Source organism: Marmota flaviventris, chromosome 4 (genome assembly GCF_047511675.1).
Source record: "Marmota flaviventris isolate mMarFla1 chromosome 4, mMarFla1.hap1, whole genome shotgun sequence".
Lineage (NCBI taxonomy): Eukaryota > Metazoa > Chordata > Mammalia > Rodentia > Sciuridae > Marmota > Marmota flaviventris.
Window position 1 is genome coordinate 140,971,213 of NC_092501.1, and position 27,691 is coordinate 140,998,903.

At 44.2% G+C, this 27,691-nt stretch overlaps 1 protein-coding gene and 1 long non-coding RNA gene across 2 annotated transcripts; one reads left to right on the forward strand and one right to left on the reverse strand.

Moving 5' to 3' along the window:
* Window positions 1-19,298, reverse strand: Medag (mesenteric estrogen dependent adipogenesis). Its single transcript, XM_027928703.2, has 5 exons — window positions 18,422-19,298; window positions 7,218-7,327; window positions 4,271-4,383; window positions 3,128-3,413; window positions 1-1,241 (listed from the first exon to the last, which is right to left on the reverse strand). Exons 1-5 carry the CDS (start codon window positions 18,697-18,699, stop codon window positions 1,117-1,119), a joined length of 912 nt encoding a protein of 303 aa, XP_027784504.1. The 5' UTR covers window positions 18,700-19,298; the 3' UTR covers window positions 1-1,116.
* Window positions 19,255-27,136, forward strand: LOC139705455 (uncharacterized). The gene is made up of 4 exons (XR_011707415.1): window positions 19,255-19,357; window positions 20,189-20,413; window positions 24,665-24,776; window positions 26,775-27,136. It is a non-coding gene; the product is annotated as an uncharacterized lncRNA (long non-coding RNA).
* The last annotated feature ends 555 nt before the right edge of the window (window positions 27,137-27,691 follow it).

The window sequence follows — 27,691 nt, forward strand, 5'->3', positions numbered from 1 at the left end:
CTCGAGGTTGAATGCTAGGAAAAGTTTTAATTGTGCAAATGTACCTCATAACATTTCAAATGTAAATGTCAGGACCATCAGTAGTGTTATCAAACATATAATACAGGAACATTTTTTTAAAAAAAGACAGAAAAATGATATTCAGAACCTATAAGTCTCCCTCATTATGAGCAAATGTAGTGATCCATTCATGCAAGTTTTTATATGTAGGATATGTTTTTTTTTCCTTTTGAAGAATTCCATCATAGCTATAAGATGAAAAATATATTGATAGAAAATGTAGTATGGTAATTATATAGATTTCTTCTATTTTTCTTTTCATGTTAGGATTGCAAAAAGCTTATTTTAAATGCCCAACTGACATAATGCACTTTCAGTAAGGAGGATAGTGCCATGTACCTTATCCTTCCCCTGTCATAGTTGGTACTATACGACCTGGCCTCATTCTCCATGTGCCACTTGGAGAAGAGAAAGGCCAAGGGAGCTCCCATTTCAGGCTGTGGGTGGCAGGATTACTGTCCTATCTGCCTGGCCAGTCATTCAGCAAACCTTACCTTGAATGTTTCCTATAAGGTTTCACACAGGCAGGATGAAAAACAAACTTGCCTCCTGGATGAAAGATGGCACAGGTTTTTTACTCACCAGGTTTGCAAGAGAAGAGCACTGTGAACCCCATGCTTTCTGGGTTGAGGGATAAGGATGTCTCAAGCAGAGAGCAAACCCTGAATTATGAAGCATCACAGGTTGACAACCAAGTCAGAGGACTCCCAGAGAGGTTTCCAGGAAAATTCCCAGGGTGCCAGGGTACTGAGCAAAGTTCAGGGTGGCAGGACCCTGTGGCTTCCTCTGCCTGTTTGCAGAAATGTTCAAAGCATGCCACAAGCCAAAGCCCTTCCATCCGGGTAACCGTAGCCTTGAAGGAAGCCAGCTACATTGGGCCTGCCACAGCATCACACCCAGGGAAATGGGAGAAAGGAGCCCCCCACAGAAGCCATGGGGGAGCCAGGAGTTGGCAAAGGGGTGGAAGTGCCCACCTCCCACCTCCTCTCGTCCCCTCAACCTGCAGTCTGGCACAGGCTTGCAACATAAAAGTGACAGCTAGAATGTTCAGTCCAATTAGATAAATTGGTTTGGTGTCTCTTCAGATTCCAGAACACTTGGAAATGGTAATTCTGCCAAAAGAGGCTCTGTCAGAGATGATCTGGGTGACAGACTGCAGTTAAAAACATCATCTATTGAGCCTAAAAAAAAAAAAAACACAGTAAATAAGGCAATCATTATTACCAGCACTGCAAAAAAATCATACAACATAACCATTTCAATAATTAATAGAGAATCCTGGCTTCCACGGAAAAACTCAAAAGGCTAAACAGAAATGTGTTGCTTTTTTGTTTATCAGCGGGACATGATTGTCACTTGCTTTCCTGCAGGCTGGAGATTTGCAATGGGCTTCATACACTCTCTCACTTAACAGAAAAGTCTCACATTTGAAAAATAGATGCTCAGGCCAGAGGTCAGTTTGTAAACAGGATGAAGCTGTATTAGCAGCATCAGGGGTTTGGTGTTCTGCCCAGGGGCTGGGAGCCAAGTTCAGTCTGCCTGCCAGGCCAGCAGGTACATCTCAGCTATGCCATCTGCAGTGCATGTGACAGCTCTCAGGAAGCTCTGGTCAGGAGTTGAAGTGGACTCAGGGATGGTCCAGGGTAAACTTTCAAAGAACTGCTGCCAACTTCACATGCACTTTGGTGTCCCCAAGATGACAGTGGACACCAGAGGTAGGTTACATGCCAGAGAACAGCCACAGTGAAACAGGAAAGTTATCCAGGCTGCTGTGGCCACTGGGTGAGACTGAGGGTACCAGAGAAGGACTGGACAAGGGTGATGCTGTCACAGAAGGGCCAGTTAATCTTGTCCCGTAAGGGACCGTCTCCACATGGCTGCAATGCAGCAGAGCGCAAAGCTTATTGGTGACAAAGTCCCAGACAGAGGAATATGGATTAGAACAATATGGAAAGCATGAGAGACAGAGGTCTGCAGAGGAACAGAGACAGAGAGGGAGCGGGTGGGGAGGGGAGAGAGAGAGAGAGAGAGAGAGGTTCAGAGAAACACAGAGAACAGAGATGAAGAGACAGACGTTAACAGAGAGTGGGATGGAGAGAAGGAGAAATGAAGGAATTAAGAGAAGGATCACTTCTAGAATAAGAAACAGCTGAGAGTAAGAGTTTTTGCTATAAACATTGGAAGAAAGCAACTGTCATTAAACACAATTAATGAAAAATCTCTATTTCCCATCTTCACTTTGAGGACACTGCAAGTTTACAGAGACTGTTGGTTTCCTGCAATTAGCAACAAGAATCCCGATTCAAGGAAGCTGCTCTCCAGCCCAGACTAGCATGAGGCAGAGAGAACGGGCTACGCAAAAGACAGGCTCAGACAAGACATGATCCGTGCCATCTGCATGAGCCGCGTGGATACCAAAATCAAGAATCCACCATATGCCATTGCTAGTTGATTAAATGAAACCTTCTCAAGAGTTTTTCTTTTTTCTTTTGTGGTCTTACAAAATCTGGAGAACCCTTCTACGAATTGTTAAAGATAGATACCACGACCATCTAGACTTCCCCGACTGGCAGCTTAAGTGAACATTCTGTGGTCCAGAATATGCACACAGGGAAAGAAGCATTATTTTATAATGTTAAGAAGCCAATGATATTTAATTGGGCATTAATATTCATTTGAATTAATGATAATCTTTAAGATTATTTTTGAGGTAGGCTGCACAATGTAATTATTATGTCAGAAGACTAAAAGGAAAAGTCCTTTTATCTCTCTTCTCTCTCTTTTTTTTTTTTTTTTTTTTTTGAGGCCGCGTCTTGCTCTCTTGCCCAGCCTGGTGTCCAGCTCTTGGACTCAAGCAACCCTCACAGTGCCCCAGGTAGCTGGGACAACAGGTGCATGCTAACACTGCCTGGCTTCTGGTTTTGGTGAGAGCCATTTCAGTCCTTTCTGAATCAGGTGACGTTATGTTTCTGTTTTATTAATAAGTCTTGCCTCTTGCTCCCTCCCATTGCCTCTTTCACCCTTTAATTGATCAGCATCCTCCTGTCCTTGAGGATTTTTAACATACCTCTGGAAGTTACACTGAATTTTCGGTCAGAGAAACTGCTCCTTCGGATTAAAGGTTCACTCATTTTGTCCAAAAATAACTTAATTGTCTCCTTCTTTTCTGGACTTGTACTCGACAAATTCAGAACTTTACCATTCACTTTCACAGTGGAATTGCTGAGCCCAAACCAATAGAAGAAATCAAATAAGGCGTCGGCTTTGAATTCATACGCAAAACTCAAATTTTCTCCATTAATCACCTCAGTTCCTGGAGGGAAAAAATTCTTCACTACATCTTGGAAATCAAACTGAAAGACAGAGAAACATTTAATTGACTTTGTGGATATAATTACCATGTAGACATTTTAGAATCAATAAAAACTACCCAAATCTCCAAAATATGACATTCTCTCTTTCATTCTGACAGATACCTTTTAACAGTTGTCTTTATTTAAAAAAAAAAAAAAAAAAAAAAACAGACCTTTGCTTTTGTATCATAAGATTTTGAACTGCTTGGCCAAAATTACATGTATTAATATTCTGTTTCTAATAAGTTGATAGTAGAAACTAAATTTGTTTGGGGGCTGGGGCTGTAGCTCAGTGGCAGAGTGCTTGTCTAGCACATGTAAGGCACTGGATTCAATCCTTAGCACTACATAAACAAATGAACCAATAAAATAAAAGCATGCTATCCATCTACAGCTACAAAAAAAAATTAAAGAAAAGAGAAACTAAGCTCACTTTATTGGTAGCAATAATGATGTAGTAAAGAACAAAATATGGTTTTGCTTTCTGCAGTTGCAGTTACCTATGGTCTGAAAATAGTAAATGGAAAATTCCAGAAAGATGATTTATGTTTTAAATAACTTTATTATTATTATTTACTACTATTCTTCTATTATTATTATTATTGGAATTGATGGATTTTATTATTAGTTGTTGTTAATCTCTTTCTGAAGCTAATTTAAAGCTAAACTCCGTCTTAGGTAGGTATAGAACAGAACATAGTTACATAACGTGTGGTATTCTGTGAAGTTCCAGGCATCCGTGTGATCTTGGCCGCTTACTGTAGTTCAGAGAAGGCCCTAGAGACACAGTTCTTGCAGGGAGTTCTTGGGCCTCTTCCGTGTGGCTGGGAGCCCTGGATTCACAGGCTAAGTCTTACCTCAAGTCGGTAACTTTCTCCGATCACTGAGGAGATGACCATGTCCATCCCCTGTTCTATCTGTCTTCTTATCTTGGGGTGCCTTGTGTTCACAAGAAATGCATAGGTCCTTTCTAGAAATCAGCAAGCAGAATTCAAAAGTATATACTTGTGTTATAAACATCCTTCTCGGGATTTGCTGAAGCAGGGGTCTCCACCTTCTCTGGAGATTTTATCCATTGATAACCTTCCCTCTCTGCTTCCTGAGACCCTTACCACAACACCTAGCCAGATTTCTAGAAATGTTCCAGAGAGTTCTGCAGATTTGAAGGGAGCTCCGGGCTACTGTAGAAGCAAGTTGCAGCTTGCACTTATGTCTCAGAAATCAAAAGTCCCACTCTATAATTATTGCAAATGAGAACTGTGCTCCCACAGCACGTATCCAGCATGGGAAAAGAAAACGGTTTTTATGACCCAGCCTTGCTGCACATTTAAATCACAACTTGGCTCTCACCAACACTTTCTCATTTGCACAGCAGAAAATCAGCTAAGTCCAGGGAAGAAAACTACTCTGTGCCTTCCACCCCCAGCGTTCTTCCTGCCAAATGGCGAGGCTAGGGTTCTAAGCATCAGGGCAACTCATGATTGGTTCTCCTTCCTGCTCCTGACCCAACATCATCTCAAGTGAGAAAAAGTATCTTTCTCAGTGTTTAAATAGCACCACATCTCTGTCCTGGAAGACACTTCTTCCCCCTGTTATTATTGTTTTATTTTTATCTTGTTTTGTATTATTAACCCCTTAAGTCTGATTCGATTCAACTTGCATAATATAAGCAAAGGGGAGGTTGTTTACTTATTAGGAAATTTGGAATCTCTTACTCTTCTAGTCCCCAAAATGAAGCTCCATGACTTTAATCACTCAAGCACATACCTGAAGGAGAAACCAAAAAACCCACTTCACACTGTTTAAAGGCATGGACCAGCCATTCACAAAATCTCCTAGTGATTTCGAGAACTGAGCATTTGGTACTGGCTTTGAGATGGCTCAGAGGCAATAACAAACGAGTGCCAATAACACGTGTTTGCATTCTCAAAGAATCTTCTTATTTTTCCTACTTGTTTGCCTTCCTCCAAATTATTTTTTGGGTATTTCAGATGTAAATAATCTTATATCTTTTGGGAGACAAGAGATAAATAAAAGCCCAGTGGCTCTGGAGGCTGAAGCATGAGGATTGTGAGTTCAAAGCCAGCCTCAGCAACTTAATGAGGCCCTAAGCAACTTAGCAAGACCCTGTCTCTAAGTAAAATATAAAAAAGGGCTGGGGATGTGGCTCAGTGGTTAAGAACCTCTTCAATCCCTGGTACCAAAAACAAATAAATGAATAAAATAAAGCAAAAAGCAAACCATTTGTAATTTGTTGTATTTTATACAAATAAACCACAATATTTAGACTCTAAAGACCCAGGGTTACCATGTTCCCCAGTTGGGCTGGGTGGGCAGGTTGTGCACTACACAACTGCAGAGGAGGCCCTTCACATTTTCAGACGGGTCTGTTTGTGTATTTATTATGCCAAAATTCTGGAAATCATTAGTGATTGTCTTAATGAAGTGGTGGCTTTTTTAATTTGCATATAAGTGCAGTTTAAAACAGTGGCAGGGCAGACAAGTTACCTTAGTTGCAATTTTCACAAGTTTCTAAACGTTATCACTTTACATTTCTATCCTATAAAAATACCTTCATTTTATAACTTTTCTCAAAATTAACCAGATTCTGTACTTCCTTCCACAACAATCGTGCTACAGCTGTGTACTTTCTGTAGGACTCCCCACAAGGACCTTTTTGTACCATCCCGTACTTTCAAAATGTTAAAATGGAGAGGTCACTCATTCTTTCCTCCTGAGAGATCAATGCGGGAAGTGTACTTGACACAGCTGTGAATTATACTCCAAGAGAACTACTGGCTCTCTGGTCATCACCAAGCCAAAGGACACGCAGGGCTCAGATACTCAAACAGGCGCTGTTTGTTATGTGCATTCTGTTCTGGCCTCTCCTGCAGAGAGAGAGTGTCCTGACTGTGAATTATGATATGAGCAGAGAGAACTTCCCCGGTCTGATGAGAGTGAATGCTTGAGAAAGTCTATCTGAAATTTGTAGATCATTTCTTATTACCTTGGACTCATTTTAAGAATGACATTTAGAAGCAGGTTGAAGAAATTCTACCCTTACCACAGAACCTTATTCCCATGAGTTTACCCATGTGTCGCTCTGAGCAGGAAGAAAATGGGAAAATGGAGACATGCTCATATTGGAATTTGAGTTATAGAGTCGTTACCAGTTAATCTGCTTTCTTGGAAGAAACAATGATGAGATGTGTCTAAACATGAAATTCTGTGTCTAAAATACAGAAACATGAAACTTGAAGCATCTACAACTGCAATTTATTTTATCTTAGTTTCCTCATCTATAAAATAGGGATAGTATATGTACTTCATAGGTAGGATAACCATGTACCCTACTTTTCTGAGTCAATCTCAGTTTATGTCTTTGACCGAGATTACTAACTATGAAGACTTTCATGCTCAAAATGTCCCCATTTGGATGTTAAGACCTATAGACCTACAGTGCCAATAATGACATTAGAGTGTGCCTCGGACATATAGTTGGATGATCCTCATGGCTCCAGGCTTAGAAACCCTTGAAACCCTTGAAGGCTCAGAATGTCAGACTACTTCCTGCCTGGACAGGAAACAGGAAAGAAGTTCAGAGATGGGTGGCTTCTGCTCTAGGATCATTTGGGGTTTGTTCCAAAAGCCTGAGCAGTGCTTTAGACACCAGGCTCCTTGCTGCTGATTTTGTCACGAGCTGACATCTATCCTGCTTTGTCCATGCCTCACTCCTCCCTCATCAGCCTGCAACAGCCCACAGCCCAGCAAGCAGAACCACACCAAAATTATGTATGTACCTACCTTTCGAGGTGTCTTTTTTGGTCTGTACATTAATGAAAAACAGCATTGGTTTGCTCAATATAGTTTCCCTGTAGTCTTTATAATCACAGTAGTTGGTCAGTTCCACATACCTATGAGAAAGCAGAGATAATTAGGACTGTAATATGCTCTCCCACCTCAGTTAAAATGAGAATATATTGGATATATGCCTGCCACAGCCACGGACCTTTTGTGGGAAGTCCCATAAAATGTATCCTTTCAGAGGTCACCATATTTTTGGACAGTATAAGTGAATCTCCTGGTCATAGCTGATTGGCTGAGGGTCCAGTGTACAACTGAAAGGTAGCCACGGTCCTTAGGGTGGTTTAATATCAATTCTTGGCTCTCAGGGGAGTCTTTACTAGATGATGACCAATTCTATCTATCGTTTGGGACCAGAAACTGGTAACAGCTTCATTTGAAGCTGTAAGAGTTCTCAGTCCCTCTGGATTGAGAACTAAACTCAGTGAGTAGAACTGGATAGGTCTTCTCCGTGGATTCATACTTTTTAACTAGTAGGTTTGGGATTTTTCCTTTCCTTCTCTTTCTTACTTCCCCCTCTAATCCCAAAATAGACCCAGCCCCCTCTGCAGATGACACATCAACCAATATTCATATGAACCATTCCTAATTCACATGTCCTCAACTCTCAGACAATGCACAATTAAAAACATGAAACTACTGTTGGATTCCCCCCCCCGCCCCGATATCCTCATTAAATTTAGCCTCTTTGGTTTTAGTTCAATATTCCGGCCTAGAAAGATCTTTCTGAGTCTCGATTCTGTCAGCTAATATGTTAGCTTTGTCTCCCTGCCCTACAAATTTTCCAAGCAGCCTTTCCATGTCTCTACCTCCGTTGCTATAAAAAAAAAAAAAAAAGATCCAAGTGCAAATTAGCTTCCTCCAGGAGATGGCTAATTTTCTAACTACAAGCTCGGATGCTGTGTGAATGCAGACAGGCTGAATGGCAGCCGGCGGCTGGAGGACGCCTTTGCCACAGTCCCTCTGAAACACGGAGCTGGCTCCCCATTGACACAGCTGTGAGCATCTGCTGGAGTGAACCGGCTGGCTGAGCTGACAGCTCTGCTGGCTGCACCGTGGTTGCTTCTTCTATCTGGTGGCGAGCAGACAGCTCCGGGCGTTTCTTTCCGAGGGGTTGTCCTTCCCACGCCTTGACATGAAAATCACAGCCTTGGAAAGCCAAGGGTGGCCGCAGGGAGCTGTGGCCACACAACCGACTTGGCCTTCCTCCCCGGTGCCCACTTCCCACAACCCCACGGAGAGGCCTGCTTACAAGACAGCGACCAAGCGCGGGTCAAGAGCGCGCTGGACAATATCCACCCCGAGGCAGAAAAACACAGCTTCTGCTTGGCTGCCTCCCAGCTTGATTTCTTAGAAATCTGTGCCATTATCTTTCTGCTGGATTGTCAGGCCTGATTTTTGAGAGCTTGTAGACTGTAGCTCCTGATGGAGCCTCTGAAATGTTTCCTGCATTCTATTTCACCAGGCTCTGAAAGTCATCTCCGCCTCCCAAACCCTTCTGCATGGGTGGTCGCTGGAGGGCTGGTCCTGGGGTTGGTGGGGGACAAAGAACTGGAGTGTTCCAGAGCAGGAAAAGGGGGTGCAGGTCTGTGATGGAGGAAGGAAGAGGCTGGGAATGGAGAAGGAGCATACATACCAAGGGAATGGGTGGGGTTAAAAATGTGGACCAGGGTGTTGTATAGTTCTTTATTTGCCCCTTCTCCATCCTCAACCTCATCTGGACAGAACATGAAAATGGGGTGTGGAGAGGGCTCCTCAAAAGACTGAGGGGGTGGCAGCTGTGTTTCCTATCAGTTGGGAGAGAATCCTCCCATCCTTGTTTGTCCCAATGGACCAACTTCAAAAGGTCCTGGAGAAAAGCAGCAAAGGAGAAGGAAGGAAAAAGAAAACCAGCACCTTCTGGGTTCATCTCACTCATCCATTGGCTCAACAATTCATCAAGCCCCATGGTGTGCCAGGCGCCAGTAGGCACAGGTGCCTCTTTACAGCCGAGCAGCTCAGAGCCCAGGAAACGCACAGGGAAGAGAGCCTCCTGGACTTGCCCTCGTCCTCATTCAGCTGTCAGTGATTGGGCACAGGGCAGCCCAGAGTGGCCTGGGAAGAGGGTGAGGAGAGGCAGCTGAGGTCTGCGGTACAAAGGGAGGCAAAGGACAAAAGAGGGAAAGAAACACTTGTAGTGACAGAGGGAAAAGGGACAAGTCCCACAGGCAGTGTCAATATCAAAAAGATAGGTGTGAGCGACAGACACCACCAGTGACCCATCCAAGGCAGGCCGCACATCCTCCCACTACCCATTTATCATGGAGTCGACAGTCACATAAGCACCTTTCCCCAAGGTGATTCCTCTAAACACCAACATCCATAATCCCATGGTCCTTCTGTAGAGCTAGTGCGTAGCGCCTGTACAATACACTCAGAAAATCTATAGTTTTGATTACTTTTTTGATGACCAAATGACAGTGCAATATTTCCCTCTGCCTATAAAAATCAACTGATATCTGATCGGAGACATTGATGAATCTGACTTCACTGGATTTTCTTCCAATGAACCCACAACTTAAAGGAAAAATACAGCAATCTCAACTTAGAAATGATCGTTGTTAGTTGGGTGTGGTGGTTCATGCCTGTAATCCCAAAGGCTTGGGAGGCTGAGGCAGGAGGATCATGGAGTTCAAAGCCAGCCTCAGAAACTTAGCAAGGCCCCTTTAACTTATTTAGACCCTGTCTCTTGAAAAAATATATACATATATATTTAATAAGGGCTGGGGATGTGGCTTAGTGGTTAAGCGCCCTGAGTTTAATCAATCCCTGGGAAGGAAGGAAGGAAGGAAGGAAGGAAGGAAGGAAGGAAGGAAGGAAGGAAGGAAGGAAGGAAGGAAGGAAATTATCAATGTTGTAAGAATAATCAGTTTCCACCAGAATTCTGCAAAATATGTGTTGTTTTTTTTTTAATGCTATAAGACTCAACAAGTGATTATTTGGATGATCACAGAAGGGGGCCCTCTGGATAGTCACATATTGAGTTTAATGTATAACCTTTATAGGAATTATTCATTTTGGAGTCTGAATTTAATAAAGTGCCTGAATAATAAAAGTATGTGTGACATAATTTAATATTCCTTTGATGATTTGGAGGTACTTGAAGAACATTAATGGGCTGTAAACCTCATCATAGACTATGTCAGTTATTTCTGTATCACACATGTGCGAAAACCTGCTTATCCCAGAGCTTTAATGCCAGAATTTACAGACAAGAGATTGTGGCAAGATCCTTACCTAATAAATTCCTTATCTCTAACCAGACTGCAAATAAGAACTAGAGTAGGCCCTCCTTATCCTCCAGAGATAAGTTCCAAGATCCCCAGTGAATACCTGAAACCTCAGATAGTACCAAATCCTACCCACAAGTACTGATCTTATAACCTAGAAAGTAACTAAGTGACTAACAGGTGGGTAGTACAGGACAAAGGGATGATTCATGTGCTGGGCACTGAAGGAATAGATAGTAGGAGATTTCATCATGCTACTCAGAATGGGCGTCCAATTTAAAACTTACGAGTTATGTTTTTGTTGAGCTTTCCATTTAATATTCTCTGACCACAGGCAACTAAAATCAAAGAAAGCTAAACCACAAATAAGGGGGGAACTACTACTGTATTTCATTAATTTCCCCATTCCAGCCTGCCAGTTATGGTCCAATTGTTAAATACCTTAACATTCCAGTGAAATAAGTCAATGTGAACATTCCTTTGAAATTCACTGTTACAAAGTTTGGATACCTTAGTCACTAAAATATGAAAAGATCAGAGGATCTAGTTGTTAAGTCCTGTAGATATTCAAGTATCTGACATTTAATCACTGGTTTAAGATGAACCTTACGAGAGTACATTAGGGATTGGTTATTTGATCTTTAATCATGAATATTTCTGAATTAGTAATGCAAATATCACCTCTGTGTATTGAATATTTATTATATTTGCTGAAGTTACCATTAGGGATGAAAATCAAACAGTTTAAGATAGACAGTTCCTTTAAACTCTCATTTCTTCATTGCTTTTACCCCAGCACCAAAATGCTTCTAGGTTAAAACTTTCTAAGTTTGACTTGAGCGCAAAGATTAGAAGGCAAGACAATGTCAGGGGAAGCAGAGTGATTCTAAATAAGACCTAATTCATGTCCTAACTCGCTGACTGTGTGAACTCTTTCCCAGGGCCGTCCCAAGCTCACTGTGACCTTGAGTGAGTTACTTGTCTGAACCTGCTCCTTCATCAGTCAAAGGGGCAAAATAGTATTTCCTTGAGCCTGATGTTTAAATGCATGTTGGGGAACATGAACTCATGTCCTTGGGCCCATAATAGATCCTAGTAAACACTATGAGTATTTTTCATCCTGACCAACTTGGCTGGCTTACAAGGTGAAGTTCTGTAAATTTCTGACTCCCAACTGGGCTGTGTTCACTTGAGTTACCAGGAAGTGAGAACAAAATGAATATCTGAAAGGTAAATGAGCAAGAATTTCCACTTCCCTGCTCCAACTTCTTTCCTCATCTTTTCCATTTGGAAGGCTAGAGAGAACAGCTTAAAGAGGCAACCTCTAATAGCTGAAACCAAAAAAGAGCATTGTGTTTTGCTTCCATCGAAATTAGAAGTGTCTGAAAGATCCACTGTCCTCTAAGATACCCACCTTCAGTCTCCTTCAAATTTCACATCATCACTAGCATGGTCTAGAAAGTTGCCCCAAATGTCTTTTGACTCTAACAATTTATTGCTCAAAGACAAATAGGAATCCAAACCCACGACCTCCACCCAAGGGGGTGGGCATGTGTGTGTATATTTTAAAACAGATAAACATAAGAAAACATCACATTTTAACCTCATATATAATATACATATATATGTATATTGATTATATATAATTACTTATCAATTAAATAAAAACTTTGCCCCCCCAAAAAAAATTAAATATAGGGACCAGGTATTTGAACATCCATGTTCATAGCAGCATTATGCACAATAGCTAAAAGATAGAAGCAACACAAATGTCTACCAACAGATGAATGGATAAACAAAATGTGGTTTATACCTCCAGTGAAATATTATTTTGCCTTAGGAAAGAAATGCTGACATATGCTACATCAATGAACCTTGAAGAAATTACACTAAGTAAAATATGCCAGTCACAAAAGACAGATATTGCATAATTCCATTCCATTAGATACCTGGAGTATTCAAATTCATAGAGGCAGAAAGTAGAATACTGGTGGTTGCCAGGGGCTGGGGGACTGAGAATGGGGAGCTGTAGTTTTATGGGTGTTGAGTTTCAGTGTGGGAAGATCATGTTCTGGAGGCGGATGGTGGCCAGGGTTGCCCAATGGTGTGACAATACTTCACGCCACTGAACTGCACACCTAAAAGTGTTTAAAATAGGAAACTTTATGCAGTGTACATTTTACCACAATTAAAAAGAAGATAAGACAAAGGCAAAAATGTATGAAAAGTGGAGCAGAGGAAAAAGGAGCACACACGGCAAATGCTTTTGTGAAGGAGCCCCACAGATTGATTGTGGTGTTCATAACCCTTTGCGGGGACACTAAGCGAAAGTTTGCAGGGATAGTCTACTTTGGGGGGCAAGCTTCTATTTCCAGTTTTTTGTTTGTTTGTTTGTTTGATCTCCTTCTGCACAGCCTCATCCCCTAGGCTCTCCAACAATTCCTTACCTTTCACTTCTTTCCCTCCTCCTTCTGCCCCAGTGGTAGTGAAACTAAGCAAAAGTTTCAGATTTATGACTATATGACATCTGTGGCTTGAATCCAGGATACACCTGCTCGTTCTCTCACTGACTAAGCAGTTTATGGATACGGAGTGTATATGAAACACTGCACTGGGGCAGAACGTGATCCATTCATGCATGCCATCAGTGTTTACTAAGCACCTACTATGTGTAGGGCTCTGAGGATACGAAGATGAGGAAGGAAACAGTTTTATGTCCAAGAGCCATATATTCTATTGGAGAGACAGATAAAATATACCATTTCAATATAAAATGATGGATGTATAAAACTTTGTTGCTCATAGTGTGATCCTTGGACCAAAAACACCAGCGTCGCTGGGAGCCTGTTGAAATGCAGAATCTGAGTACCTTCTAAGTTTTATTCAATCAGAATTTATGTTTATCCAGATCCCCAGGAGACTTGCATGCTTATTTAAACTTTGAGAAACACCGGTGTATGACACAATTCCTGCCACTCAGAGACTTACAAACTGGTAAATCCTTCAAATGTACAAATGCCAAAAAAATGTATAGTTCCTTGTATTCTGTGTCCAAGCTCCAGTGGGTTGTGTCCTGGTTACTTAAATGCAAGGGAGCAAGGGAGAGAGGCCTGGGGTGAGAGCCATTTATTAAGGTGAGACAGATGCTCCAAGAGAGATGGTTCTGTTAGTCCAAACACACCATCAAGGTCTGGGCAAGAGGGAAGACAAGAACCCCAGGAGGAGTCACAGCTTAGCCAAGCCTTGGGGACTTGGCTGCATCCAAGAAGACAAGCAGGCATCAGACAATGACAAGGTGAGCTAAGAGTAGGAAGTAGACCAGGCTGTGGCAGGAAGTCAGAGCGAGGCTCCAGAGGAAGGAAGCCAGGAGAGGCAGCATGGCCGGTGGCTTAGAATCTTCAGACCTGAGCATCATTCCAAGACCCGCACCCCCCGACCCAAGTGTTTAGCCTGAAGGAGATCCATTTTCTCCACCTATAAAAATGAGCTAACAAAAGATACTCCATGAGGAGGCTAGCAGATTAAATAACATGGACAAAACACTTGGCTTATGGAGTTACTTAATAATAAAATAAAAACTAACATCTGTCAGCATGTGCCAGTTCTATATATATTTTTTCAGCACATTTGAATTACACAAACAACCTGGTAAAGTTGAGGGGATTATTATTCCCATTTAAAATCTGGGAAACTGAGTCACGCAGAGATTCAGAGTGATTAAGTCTGTCCCCAGGCTCACTCAGCTGGGACAGTGCAGAACCCGGCACTCACACTCATCCCCACTTCCTGTGGACGCTTGTTAAAAATCACAGCTCAATACACAGATGGGTATTATTTCATCAGTGTCATGAAGTGTCTTGCAAAGGGGCTGCTGCTGCGCTGGGCAGTTTTCCACATCTGAGACTCCAGGGGAAGGAGAGATTACAGGACAGCGCACCCACCCTCAAGCCCCACCCAGAGCTGTGACAACAGGGCCTGGGCCAGCACATGGAGCCAGGCACTTCCCTCTGTGAGGCGGGGGTGAGGTTTCACCCAGCTCCCCCTCTGAGCATGTTCTAGCCCTACTTTACCGCACAAGCCCCATTCCAGCTCTGCTGTACTCTGCCCAGGCAGCTTGCCCCAGGGTTCAGGGGGCTTGTGATTGTCATCCATCTCCCTGACAGCCATGGCTGCGGGCAGCAACAGGTTAAACCCTGGCTCTTAAGAGTCATCCTTAAAACCTGAGCACTTACACCCTCTTTTAGGCTGATTATACAAAATGGAATCCCAGGTATCAATTTGTGGGCTCCAGAAGTGTGAGAAGCTGCTGTGGGCTACCGGAAGGCAGAATTATTTCAAGGTAGTGGCAATTTGCTGAAAGCATCGGCTTTGCAGTCATACAGGGTTACTTAGAAGGCCTGGGTCTATGGCCCCCAGCATCTTACTTAGGTAAATTGTCCAATCTTTCTGAGTTCTATGTTCCTGTCGATAAAAAATGTCAACCAAAATAGTGCTGACTTTTTAAACTTTTGTGGGATAATATCTGTGAAATACTTTACACCTTTCCTGGTACTCAAGTAAATACTAGCCGCCACCATTATGATTCTTGCACTTATTTTGATTACTTAAGCCACCTCTTTCATGCCAAGGCACCAGCCGAAAGAAGGAATTAGAGGTCCTCTCTGCCAGATGTAGCCGTTACATGTCACTTAGAGGATGCATTACAGGAAAAAGGATGGGAATGTGCTTGTAGATGCGTGCACACATGTGCACGTGTGTGCTCGCGAGATAGTTAATGGTGAATTGGACTTTGAATGAATAGCTTCTTGGATAAGAATTACATACATCAGGTATTCTGAGCAGGCTTTTGTGATAACATAGATGGAAGTCCAGAGCTTGAAAGAGAAAAAAATAACTATAAAGATCTTGCCACAAATGCTGCAAAGGAAGACAAATATGTTTAAAGCAGGCTCTCAAGGGAGCTTTATAGCTCTTGGTGGCCATTATTAAATCATACCATCACCCTAGGGCTCCATGGTTTATTTAGCAGGTATGTATTTAGAAACAATGAGTACGTATTAGAAAACAAATCTAAGTAAGTAGGACCAAAATCATCCTCTTGTTCTCTGAGCAAGAAAATCATGTGACTGTCAAAGCCTTTTAGGGGAAAGGACCTTGTAAAAGGTACAGCACACAGTTTGGAGGTCCTGGATTATACTAGGGGCTTATTCCACACCAAGAATACGTGTTAAATAGGGAGAATCCTAATTAATCCTCATTAATAGAGCTAGGATTCTTAACCTGAACCCAGGATCTCATGAACTACCCGAATGGTCACATTGGGAATTCATCTGAATTTCTGAGGAGAAGGTCTGCATATAATTTTCAAAAACTGTATGACCCAGAATGTCTAAGAACCAGCACTTTGCCGTTCTCTATCCCTGACAGTCTAGGAAGCCACTGTTGGCTGGAGGCCATCCCACACCTGAGGCAGGAATGGGGTGGCCACAAAGAAGCTTCTTTGTGGAGTCCGTGGGCTCCAGGCTCATTAAGACAAGTGGAAGTACACGTTGGGGGACAAGCAGACTCTGAAGGTACCAGAACAGGCAAAGCCTGTTCAGTCGATCGTCTTTGCCAGTTACCCAGCCTCAAGAAAATGCAGAGTGCTATGCCCTGGACGCAGGTGCCTCCCACACCACGGAGGGAAGGAGATGGAACTGGGCCCAGCATGTGGAGAATAGTATGGAGGATGTACCCAGGCTGACACTGACCCAGATGATCTGAGTTTTTGAAGTACACCTGAACAGACTGGTGAAAAGTAATCCTACAGGTATTTTCATTAGTAAAACTTGTCAGAGCTGGAGAAGAAGAAAAAAAAGGAAGAGAGAAGAAAAGTAGGGAGGAAAGGGAATGGGGGCAGAGAGAAAGATGGAGATGTGTGTGTGTGTGGTGTGTGTGTGCTTTGCAGCAATATTTTGAGGGAATAAATTCATGCAACCACAAAGACAACTGGGGACCTTTTGCAGATCAGAGGAATAGCAACTTCAGATATCTTAATTTAGTACGTTCCCCACCTCCAGTTTCACAAGGACAAAACATCTCTCTCACTCTGCACATAACCTAGTCCTCCCTCTCTTTCTAGAAGTTTCTCTCCATTTAGACCAAATCCCCTCCTAGTCATCCTTAGGGCTGCACACCCAGTTATACAATCTCTCTCCCCTGCCATAGTGTGTCCCTCAGAGGAAGACGCCTCCTTGATATTTCCCAGGGTGCAAAAGCCCTCACACAACTGACCAACCAGCTTATCCCATGCAGAACAACTGTGTGGAGTGTTTGTATCCCAGTCTGTGTCAGCTGGTCATTGTGGCCTAGGTGTTGATTCTAAACTCTAAACTGCCCAGAGACCACTGCTGTTTAGTTTTCTTTTACGTAGGAGGAATTCAAAGCAGTCTTCAAAATTGTTCTAAATTTTGTAGCACTGTTTGCTAAGATTGGGGCAGTTGGTTCTTCAAAAGCCTTACCCTATGGCTTCCAATTAATTCTGCCTATTAAAAATATTCATACCCTTTTCTCCAAAAAAAAAATAATTATTATTTTCTTTTTAAATTTTTGTAAATCTGATTTCTGACTCAGTTCCTCCCACTATCCCTTGCTCATGGACTGGAATTTTCATTTCACTAAAAATGAAAAAATTCTTGCTGCTGAATGATTTTTTCAGGCATTCAAAGCCCTCACTATCTTTGTTTGGAAAAAGCAAGGTTGATTCCCCCACCCAAGCAGTTTTAAAGAACAAACTCAAAATTTCTCATTTTCTGTGTTTGCCCCTCATTGCTCCATCCCACACACAGTGTGCCCAGTGCTCTTTCCCAGAGCAAAGGCATTATATCTAAGAGCTTGCTGGCTCGCTCATCTCTCAAACTGCAGAGCACCTGGCTCTTTGGAGCACTGGGCCCTACAGCATGAATAGAAGAGGGCTTTGCAATCTCTTTCCACAGGATGACCCTTGAAGGCCTGAGATGACAGAATTACGTTTGATTTGTCCTCACACCACCCATAACACCGCCACACAAAGCCTGCTTCAGCTAGATGGAGCACATCCCCTAAGGCTTCAGGTCTGCCCAAGTGCTTCAGTCACTTTGGTCACAAGAGTTCAGCATTTTGGGCACATCTACTCAATTAAGACTGCAGATCTGGCCCAAACTCTGCACCAGACTCCAGGAAGCTAACTTATTTCCTCATAATTTATCTGCCCATTCAACAGCCCTGGGCAAGACTTCCCCAGGCTTGGTTTCCTTCCACACCATGGTTGGGTGGTTGGGTGGTTGGCTGATTGGTTGGGTGGTTGGTTGGTTGGTTGATGAAACCTTTATCTTGAACTTCTGTGGGCTTCCCCATTGGGTCTTCTCACTGGATAAAGCTAGCAGTGCTTGAAACTATGCACCTCCCCACCCCACACTCACACCCCCAGACTGAGCCAGGGTGTGAGTTTTTGCACGGCAAACATCCCCTTCAGGGTGTGACCTCAATCTGAGCTCATCTGACCTTGTTAAGAAGCCAAAATGGAAAAAGCGATGGTCAGTTATATGCTTTGGGTGGGGACCCAGAGAATCTGCAGCACCCCCACCCTGCGCGTCCCCACGCGCTGGGCCTGGTGCTCATCTGCTTCAAGTTACAGCTGAAAAATATCTGTGCAAAGGGCAGAAAAGCCAAGGTGGGGAGAGATTACAGGTTCTAGGTGATGTTGGCAATGAGAACATGTAAAAGAAGCACAAAACGGGAAGGGTCCAGGCGGGATTGGGGACAGACGGGATAGCTAGGGCTCGCAGGGTCCAAGATAGAGCAGAGAAGTACTCGGGAATCAGGCGGCTGGCCAGGACGCGTGGCAAGATCACCCACCTCTTGATGTAGTTGCTGAGGCGGTAGAGCTGCCCGTCGAGTCTCACTATGCCGTCGCCAAAGACATTGAAGCCACCGCGCGCGACCGCGGGCTCCTCCGGCCCTGGCACCACGAGCTGGTCACCGCGCAGCTGGAAGGCACCGGGCTGCAAGCGCAGCAGCTGCTCCAGAGGTAACAGGGCCAGCTCGCAGTCGCACGTCCACAGGCTGCGCAGCTCCCCCGACGAGATGGAGGTCAGACTCGGCCTGGCCATCGGCTCGCACGCCGCCGCCGCCATGCGGGGTCAATCGGAGCTGCCCCACCTGCTGGCGTCGCGGCCCCGCCCAGCCCAGCCCGCACCTGACTGTCCCCCGAGAGGGCCCCGCGTCCTGCCGGCGTCCGCTGGAACCGGGATCGCTCTGTCCGCCTGCCCGCGTCCGGGCGCAGTGGCCGTCCAGGTAGCCTCTGTCCGCCGGGACGGCTGACTGTCCCCAGCTGCCGCCCGCCCGCTAGGAGCGCTGCCAGCAGAAAGCGGTCCCCGCGCCGCGCGGCCCCTTTTATGGCACTCCAGGCATCCGCCGCGCCCCTCCCGGTCCCGGCACGACCCCAGACACTGGGGGCCGAGTTATCGTCGTCGTCTCATAACTTGGCACGCTCCAGCCCTGTCTTGCCTGCTCGCAGCCAAGATTTAGTCATCCCTCCGGGGTCAGCTACTCAACCCCGCGCTGGGCCCCGCCCTGCCTGCAGGACACTGCGGGGGGATAGGGGTGGGGAGAGCTCCCCGCTTGCCCTGGCCTGGCCCCGAGTGGGCGGCGCGCAGCACCCACCCATTCCTAAGGCGCCACCCCTCTGGTACCAACTGGAGGGCGGCTCACAGTACCCGGCCCACGCTCTCACTGGGACCCAGGGACTGACCCAGAGCAGGACTGAAGCTTCCTCCCCAGCCCAGCCCCACTGTGAGTTGGAGTTGTCCTCCCTCCTTGCTCTTTCGGCCTCAGTTTTCTGCCCTCCCCCTCCAGATCATGCTTTCCATTTTCTTCCTCTCAGACTTTCCTGATTCTGGTTCCCATACTCAGATTTCCTCCCACTAAGAAATTCCACTGATCATCTTTTCGCTTTTCGATAAGGTCCAAGCGAATGCGCCATGAACTTCACCACTTGCCTCTCTTGTTTCTGTCCTGATGGACCCGAGACCAATGTGTGCCACAGACTGGAGCTGGAAGGGCCCTAGATGTCTTCCTCCTCCCCTGCCCCCCAGTAGTCTATGAACTCCTTGAGTCCCGGAATACTTGCATTTGTTCAATCAGTCTATAAATATTTGAGTGCTAGCTATGTGCTCATTATCCTCCTGAGTTATGAAAGGAGGAATATGTCACTCAATTTAATTAAACAACTATTTCCAGAGCATCTAATAGTGGATAGAGAGTAAGCTAAATTCTGAGGAGATTAAAATGAGCAGACACAATCCCTGCCATCCCCTAAGGTACAGTCTAATAGAGAGGCAGCTAGTGTTCCAACAACTGAAGAAAGCACTAACTGAAAAGTCTGTGCCTCAAATAAACATAAACAATATAGGAAGATAATCTAGCCCAGTTTTGAGGCTTCCCAAATTACTGTGATTTAGATCTCTAAGGTAGAACCCAAAAGTTAAGTGAAATTTAGAAAATATCTTTGTCTTTGGGTGCCTCCAGCATGGTCCCTTATTTAGGCTTAATTAAATCAAATGAAAGTCCAGCCATATCTCACTTAAATACTTAAGTGATCTCCATTCTCTTCACCTGTTCTAGAGAGTGGTTGATTCTGCCAGGGGTCCCCAGGACAGATACTCAGGGGAGATGAGGCAGGGGCTGGACTTTGAATGGTTTTGGAGAGCTCCCGGGTGAAGGAGCACCCTCAATAAGAAGTTGGGAAAGATTCTGGACCAGTTCTGCACAGAAGAGAAGGTATGTTCTGTTTGGAGAAGAGCGGTCAACTTTGAGTGGCTAAAGTGGAGCACATGTCCAGTGAGAGAGGTGAGTTGTATAACACATGAGGCTAGAAAGGGCAGTTGGGGCCAGATTATGACAGGCACTCGGAATTGTCTAGGAATTTGGTCCTTAAGGCAATGGGGAGATTTCAGTGTTTCTAAGGAAGAAAATAATATAATTATGCCCAAGTTAAGACAGATACATTTGGTTATGGCCATCTGGCTGTTTTGAAACAAACAAAAAGATTGAAGGAAGAAGAGAGACTTAGAGATGGATGTAATAATCTAGCAAGAATGATGAAGGTCTGAAGTAACAGAAGGCATGGGAATGGAGATGACAAATTTGGGACATTTTTGAGCTACAGTCAGCAGGGTTTCATAAGCAAATAAATGGAAGGGAGGAAAGAATGACATTTAGTGTCTTCCTCTTGGGTACATAGGCAGATGGTGCTACCATTAATGAAGGTAGTGTTCTGAGAAAAGGAGCAGGTTTGTGAAGAGAAGACAATGAGTTCAGGTGGGGACATTGTAATTTTGAGTTACTTATGATATGTCCAAGTGAAAGAGTCCAGGAGGCACCTAGCTAGTTAGCTAGGGCTGGACTTTTGGAGAGATGACACGGTTAGTGATTGAGATTTGAAAGTCATTAGCTCATAGATGGGGTCATTAGCTTCCAGAGAAGTGGAAGGGTATGTATTAGTCAACCTTCTGTTGCTGTAACAAATAGCTGAGTTAAATAACTTATAAGAAGGAAAGACTTATTTTGGCTCATGGTTTCAGTTCATGGTCGGTTGACATGTTGGTTGCTTTTGGACCTGTGCAAGACAGAACATCATGGCAGAGAGTGCACAGTAGAGCAAAGCTACTCAGCTCATGGCATCTGGAAAGTGAAGGGAAAGACCAGAGGAGCTTGGAAGAGGGTCTTAACATCTCTTTCAAGAGCATGGAAAGCAGGTTGTGCCCTGCTCTGAGTTAGTCCACAATGTATAGAGCAGTAGTTCTCGGATTATTCCTAAACTGTGTTACTCTATTCTATAAAGCAATAGTTTGCCATCAGCGACTCCATTTTGAGTTTAAGTGTAGAGATTGAATGACTCCACACTTTGTTTGTACAAGTAAGAAATGACCATCTGCCTGGCACAACCATAAACACAAACTGATAAATCAATTATGCTAATAAAAATGGCCACCTGTGAACTTATTGAATTAATCAGAAGCACATGAATGCATGCATGGGTGTATCAAACTCATACTGGAAAAACCAGGCCCAAGACCTTATTGAACATACCATAACCCCTCATTCAAGACCCATAAAAGGAGGAGCACCTGAACCCCTGGACATGGCAGCACCCTGACCCAATCTCCTAGTCACTCCCTGTCATGAGCCTTGCCCAAGAAAATTGCCACAGCAATGAATTTCCAAATCTCTGTCTTTGGGCTTCAACAGAGCATGGTTTCTCCTACCTATGACAACTATGCAGGACCCACTCCAAGCTGACATCTCAAGCTAATGGTCTGCAACTGCCATCCTTTTGGACCTTGACCTAGACTCATTTCCTGTGCTTTAACAGCTCTTTACCTGAAAAGCTAGCTGGTTCATAAACTTACCTGACCACCAACAGTGACTCTCTGCATTTGTATCTGTCTTTACTCTCAATTTAGCCTCCTGAACCTTTATGGTGGCCTTAATCCTTTCTTAACCTTTCTGTAACATATATATACACACTGTAAAGTATGATATGTGACTTGAGTATCATAACAAATTAAGTTATATTGAGTATTATTATAAATTAAGATTGGAATAAAAGAACTTATGATTGCCCAGCTAGTGACTCTTAGGTGACCCACAAAGTATTTGGTGAACTGCCATCAATGAAAGTGGTATAACCTGTGAATTTATTGCTATTCAACAAATTCTGACATTGCGGAAAGGCGCAAACATGTTTGGTCCATGTTGATGGCATAGCTGGCTCATGATAACAGGCACATCCCCAGTGACCACACTTCCTTTCCCTAGGTCCCACCTCTCTAACATTCTAACGTCTCCCAACAGCACCATAGACTGGGAAGCAAGCCTTTAGCATATGGGTTTTTGAGAGAAATTTAATATTCAAACTAGCTAATAAGTGATAGGATAGGAATTTGAACCCACTTTAGTTTATTTCAACAGATGGTAATTGAGCATCTGCTGTGTTCCAGGGAAAGTGCTTTACTGAATATATGGAAGTGACTAGAGGATTTGCCCTCATCTTCAATGACAGAGGGAATGCCCAGATCAGCATAAGCTCATCTTCTGGCTCCATATCCAAACACGATGCTAAAATCTAGTTATATTTTGCTTACAACACATCTGTGATCAATTGGTAGAGTATACCCTCAGCAACAACATGATGGCTACAAAACTTACTTTCCCAATTAGTAAGGTCAAGGAAGGCAAGTCTACTACAGAGCCCTGCCCAGTCCCAGCCGAGATGGACTTCAACAGCTATTGGCTGTGCTTTAGTGACATCACTGACTTTCAGGCTCAGCTTCTCAGCTTTGAAAGGCTCAAAGTTGGTCAAAGTCAGAGACCCTGACTGAAGTCTACTGAACACAGAGGTTGGAAACCAATTCCATGCCACCAGTAACTTCATTCTTCCATTCTCTCTCAGCACACAAATACCTATAGGTCTTTCTCATCTTTATACAGTTTTACATGCCACATTCCTTTTTATAGCTATTTTTCCATGTCTTGTCTTCTTTCTGTGGTTAAACTCCCTGAAAGAATTGTCTGCATTCCTTGTCAGCCTTTCATTCCCCAAGACTTTAAACCCTGACCCCTCCCCATGGCACCGCTGGACCCACCTTATGTAGTGCTGGTAGCCTCCGTGTTGTCAAATCTTACGCATGCTTTCTGTTTTAACACACTTGTCCCTGAAGTTCTCTCCTCCCTTAGCTTGTGAAGAAGTTGCACCAAGTTATTAAAAAGCTCAAAGCTTTTAAAGTTGGAAACCAACTCTGTATTTGCTAGCCACGCCATCTTGCACAAATTTCTCAAACTCTCTGATCCTGGTTTTACTCAACTCTAAAATTCATGCAATACACACAGAATAGCAGAATAGCAGCACAGTGAAAAGCTCAGGCTGTGGTGTAACTTTACATGGGTTCAAGTTCCACGTTAGCTCTCTGACTTGAACACATCACTCACGTGTGTTTCCATTTCCTCTTGTGTAGACAGCAGGCTTTGTGAAGATGTAATGAGCTACTGCAAAGCATTCAGAGCAGCGTCTGGCACATAGTGTCATGTTCACTGTGTGCCTGATGCCTACGTCAGGGGACTTCTGTAAGAGTTCAGTGAGGTGACAGCCCACGCCTAGCATCTAGCACAGTGCCTGACACATAGCACACCCTCACTTCATAGTGTCAGCTCCCTGTCTTCTGATCTTTCTCCTGAGTTCCAGGATTCCATCCTCCTGCCAGCTTCCCTTTCCCTAGGTGACTCTGTTTAAGCCTTTGACTCCAGTGACCCATAAAACCCATGATTCCCCAGGCTCCGGGCCAGACATTTTGTCAGATCCTCAGACTGATCTACCCAGCTCTCTGCCCAGTCTCTCCGTGCTTTTCCAAGGCCACCTCCAATGGGAAATCTTCCTGCCACTGAAGTTCTTTTTCTCCTGTGTTCCTCTTCCAGGGAGGCATCTCCATGCCTCCACCCAGAACTTTGAAGGCATCCTAGAGTGAACCCTCTCCCTTCCACCCCCTCCCTCCCCTATCATCCTCCTAACACTCCACCCCAGTCCTGTGGCCAACTGGCAACCTCTACCTGCTGGCTCTGGCTTCCAAAAATTTCAGGCATCTCCTGCTGCCTTCCCACTCCTTCCATGTTGATTTTGTTGAGTCTTCTATCTCTCTTGCCTGGACTATTTCAGAAGCTACCTTATCAGCCCTCACTGCTCTCCATCCCCCTCCCCATGTGTTATGCCCAAATGGGGTCCCCCTGCCTCCAAATTCATATACTGAAGCTCTGACCACCCCCAGTACTACAAAATAGGACTCTATTTGTAGATGGTTTAGGGAAGTAATGAAGGTTAAATGTGGTCAAAAGTGTGAACCTAATCTCATAGGACTGGTGTCCCGATAAGAAGAGAAAGACTCCAGGGGGGTTGGGCACAAAGGAAAAAGACCACGTGTGATACAGTGTGAAGCAGCCATAGGCCAGCCAGAAACAGAATTTGCACCTTGATCCTGGACTTTCAGCTTCCAGGACTTCAAGAAATTAAATTTCTGGGTATCTTGTTTGATTTTTTTTTCTGCCCAGTCTCTGGTACTTCATGATGGCAGCCCAAGCTGACAAGACTCCCCCTCACCCTCAGATACACACCCCGGGCTTGAGGCTTGTGGAACGTGACCTGCCTACCATCCTCTGGAAGGTAAACTGGCTTTCCCTCAATGCTGGGCCCAGGTTGTTCCTGCGTTGTGGCCCTTTTTCCCTCATTTTACAAACCCTCGCTCATCTTTTAAGACCGTTTAAACATCATCTACTAGAGATTAAATTAGATGTCCCCCTTCCTTGTTCCACACTGTCCCCCTTCCTTGACCCACACTGTGCCTGCTGCTATCACTCCATCTACTACAAGTGTTGTTATTGATTGGCTTGTTCTTCTCTCCCGCTAAACCCATGAGAGGAAAACAACACCACCAATAACTACATCTAGTGCCTTTTTGGTCCCACAATGTGGATTCACAGAAGTTATCCAATTTATTCTTCTTAAATGAATGAATAAATGTATGATAAGCAGCATCGCATCATGGTTACATATTAAATTCCTAGAACAGTTGCCTGGCATAAATCAGTACTATTGCGTGTTTAATAAATGAACAAAATCTACTGAAAATGCTTTGGATCTTTTTTTTCCTGCAATTGTAACCGTTGAAGTTTTGTGAAAACCTAAGTAGGAACATATGGAGAAATAAAGGCCCAGATTTGCAAAGAGATCTATTCATGCAAATAAGTTCAAATCCGTAATTGTTGCACTGATTCCTGACAACTTTAGTCATGGCTGAACTAGAATGGAAAATTTTCCTTCTTTCCCTCTGTGCTGACCTCACTGGGCTCTGGCTGTTATTCTCTGAGTTCACTGCTTTCTCTCAGCCCAAGTAAACACTCCTCCAGCGTTCATCAGGAAGCCTTCCCAGGCCAGGGGGTTGACCCTATTTACGTATGTTCTTTGGCACCCTCGTTACGTTTTTTAATTGCTGGTGGGTTGGACACTCAGTTCTGTGGGGCACTGAAGCAAATGTAGGTTAGGATATGGATACAGCCATGAGTGTCTCATGGAGAAAGTCCAAAGGAACTGCAAATGAGAAGACTGAGTCGGTCAGTGAGGGACAAGGGTGCGTGCAGGGTACCATTTGATCCTACAAGCACTGGTTGAATGCTTGCATAGGCAAGGAGATGGGGACTTAAAGGTGACTAAGGTCTGTTTCCTGTGTTATGGAGCTGGAGGCCTTCCGAGAAACGGAGGCAGTGTGAAGACTCCCTCTTTAAACCCTGATTCTTGTGATCAAGTCAGAAAGATTTCAGACATGTTGCTCAGAGTAACAGCAATGAGTTTATTGAAGGGATAGGAAGGGAAAGGGGATACTCTCAAAGAAGAAAGTGGGTCCTCTCAGAGAAGAGAGGGACAGAGTGCCTCTCCTGCACTCTAGTTTTAGAGAAGAAGTCCAGAGAGTCCCAGCCAGATCCACCTCTTGACTTTTGGCTGACAGCATGGTGACATCAGACTTTTAAGTCCCCACTATCATGACAACTCTAGGTCCCCTTGGTCCATGCTGGCCCATTCTAATTGGGTTTTTAACCATACATTCTTACAGATTTTATGGGTAGGAGGAACTATCCTTACCTTCCAGAGTTCCAAGATCTGGTCACAAAAGTCTCCTCCTTCAGGATAACTTGGGTTCCTCTTACCAACATTATTTGGGGGCCTACATTTTTCCTGCAGTGAAGGGTAGTTTGCTGAGGAATGTGACGTATCCTGTCCACTCAGGCCAGGAAGGGCTGCTGGTAAATTGCTTCTTGGCAAAGAAAGCATGTGGGCCCGTTTTATAGAATTACTCTCTTAACCTCATGTTCTCACCATCCTCATCTGTCTGTCCCCTAACACCTGTTTCCAGGGACTTCAAAGCTACAAGTGGTCAATAACTTCTGGAGGAAGTGATAAAGGAGGAAGAATGGGGACATGAGGACAACCAGATATGTAGGAGAATGTCAGGGTGGAAGGCAATAAAGTCCAAGGAACAGAAGTGTTGGTTAGGTATGGGAGGCAACCAAGGGTGAGTCCAGAAATCTTAATGAGGTTAGATGCAGTTGAAATTGCATTTGAGAGGGTATATTGTAAATATTTTCTTTTTCTTTTTTTTGGACTCAGCCTTTGACTCAGGATCATGCCTTTGATAAGCAAGCTCACCAGTGCAGAGCTGGACTCTTCTAGTTACCCCACGCACCCTAGATGGCAATCTTCCTCTGCCTTACTCATTCCAAGGCCAGATGCCAGGCAACTAGAAACCAGTCTGGTTAGCCCAAAGTCTGCCATAATTATCCTAACCCATCCTAAACTGTTTATCCTGCCCTGCCTTGCTTTTCTGGAGAAGAAGCCAATAAAGGCCATGACCAAAGCTTCCTCTCACTGTTGTCTGCTGTCTGCTCTCCATCCTGGTGTCTTTCCCATGTGACTGTACATGGCTGGCTGTATGTGGCCTGCTGTGGCCCCATCTCTAGGACCTGTGAATATAATAAAGTCTGTTCTTTTCTGAACATCTCCTTGTGTCTCCTCTTGTAGCTGTACCTGACTAGCATCTTATTAAAAACATGCAAAACAAAAGTTTGGCTCTTTATAATGACAGCTGAGATAATATTCCCTCCTTGGATGGTGGAGGGGTATACCAGAAGGCTCTGAGATCCCTTCCAAACTCTAAGAGTTTCTTACTCTAAAACGAGCAATTTGGGAAGGACAAGAGATGGACCCAGTGGACTCCGACTATGCACTCAACATCATTGTTATACCTGGAAGAAACAAATGGGCCAATCTGGTGTAGGGATTTGACATCCTTCTGCATCCATGTTAAAGCACCAACCATGAGAGTAATAATGGTAATGGCTAATATAATAGCTAATGTTTAGTGAGAGTTCTCTGTGCCATTCTATGTGTTTTCAATGGATGATCTTATTTAATTTAGTCCCTTTCAGGATAGGGACTATTCTTACCCCCATTTTCTGGAAGAGCAAACAGATACATAGAGGGCTTCCCAAATCACACATATGGGACAATGGAGCACTTTTCATAAA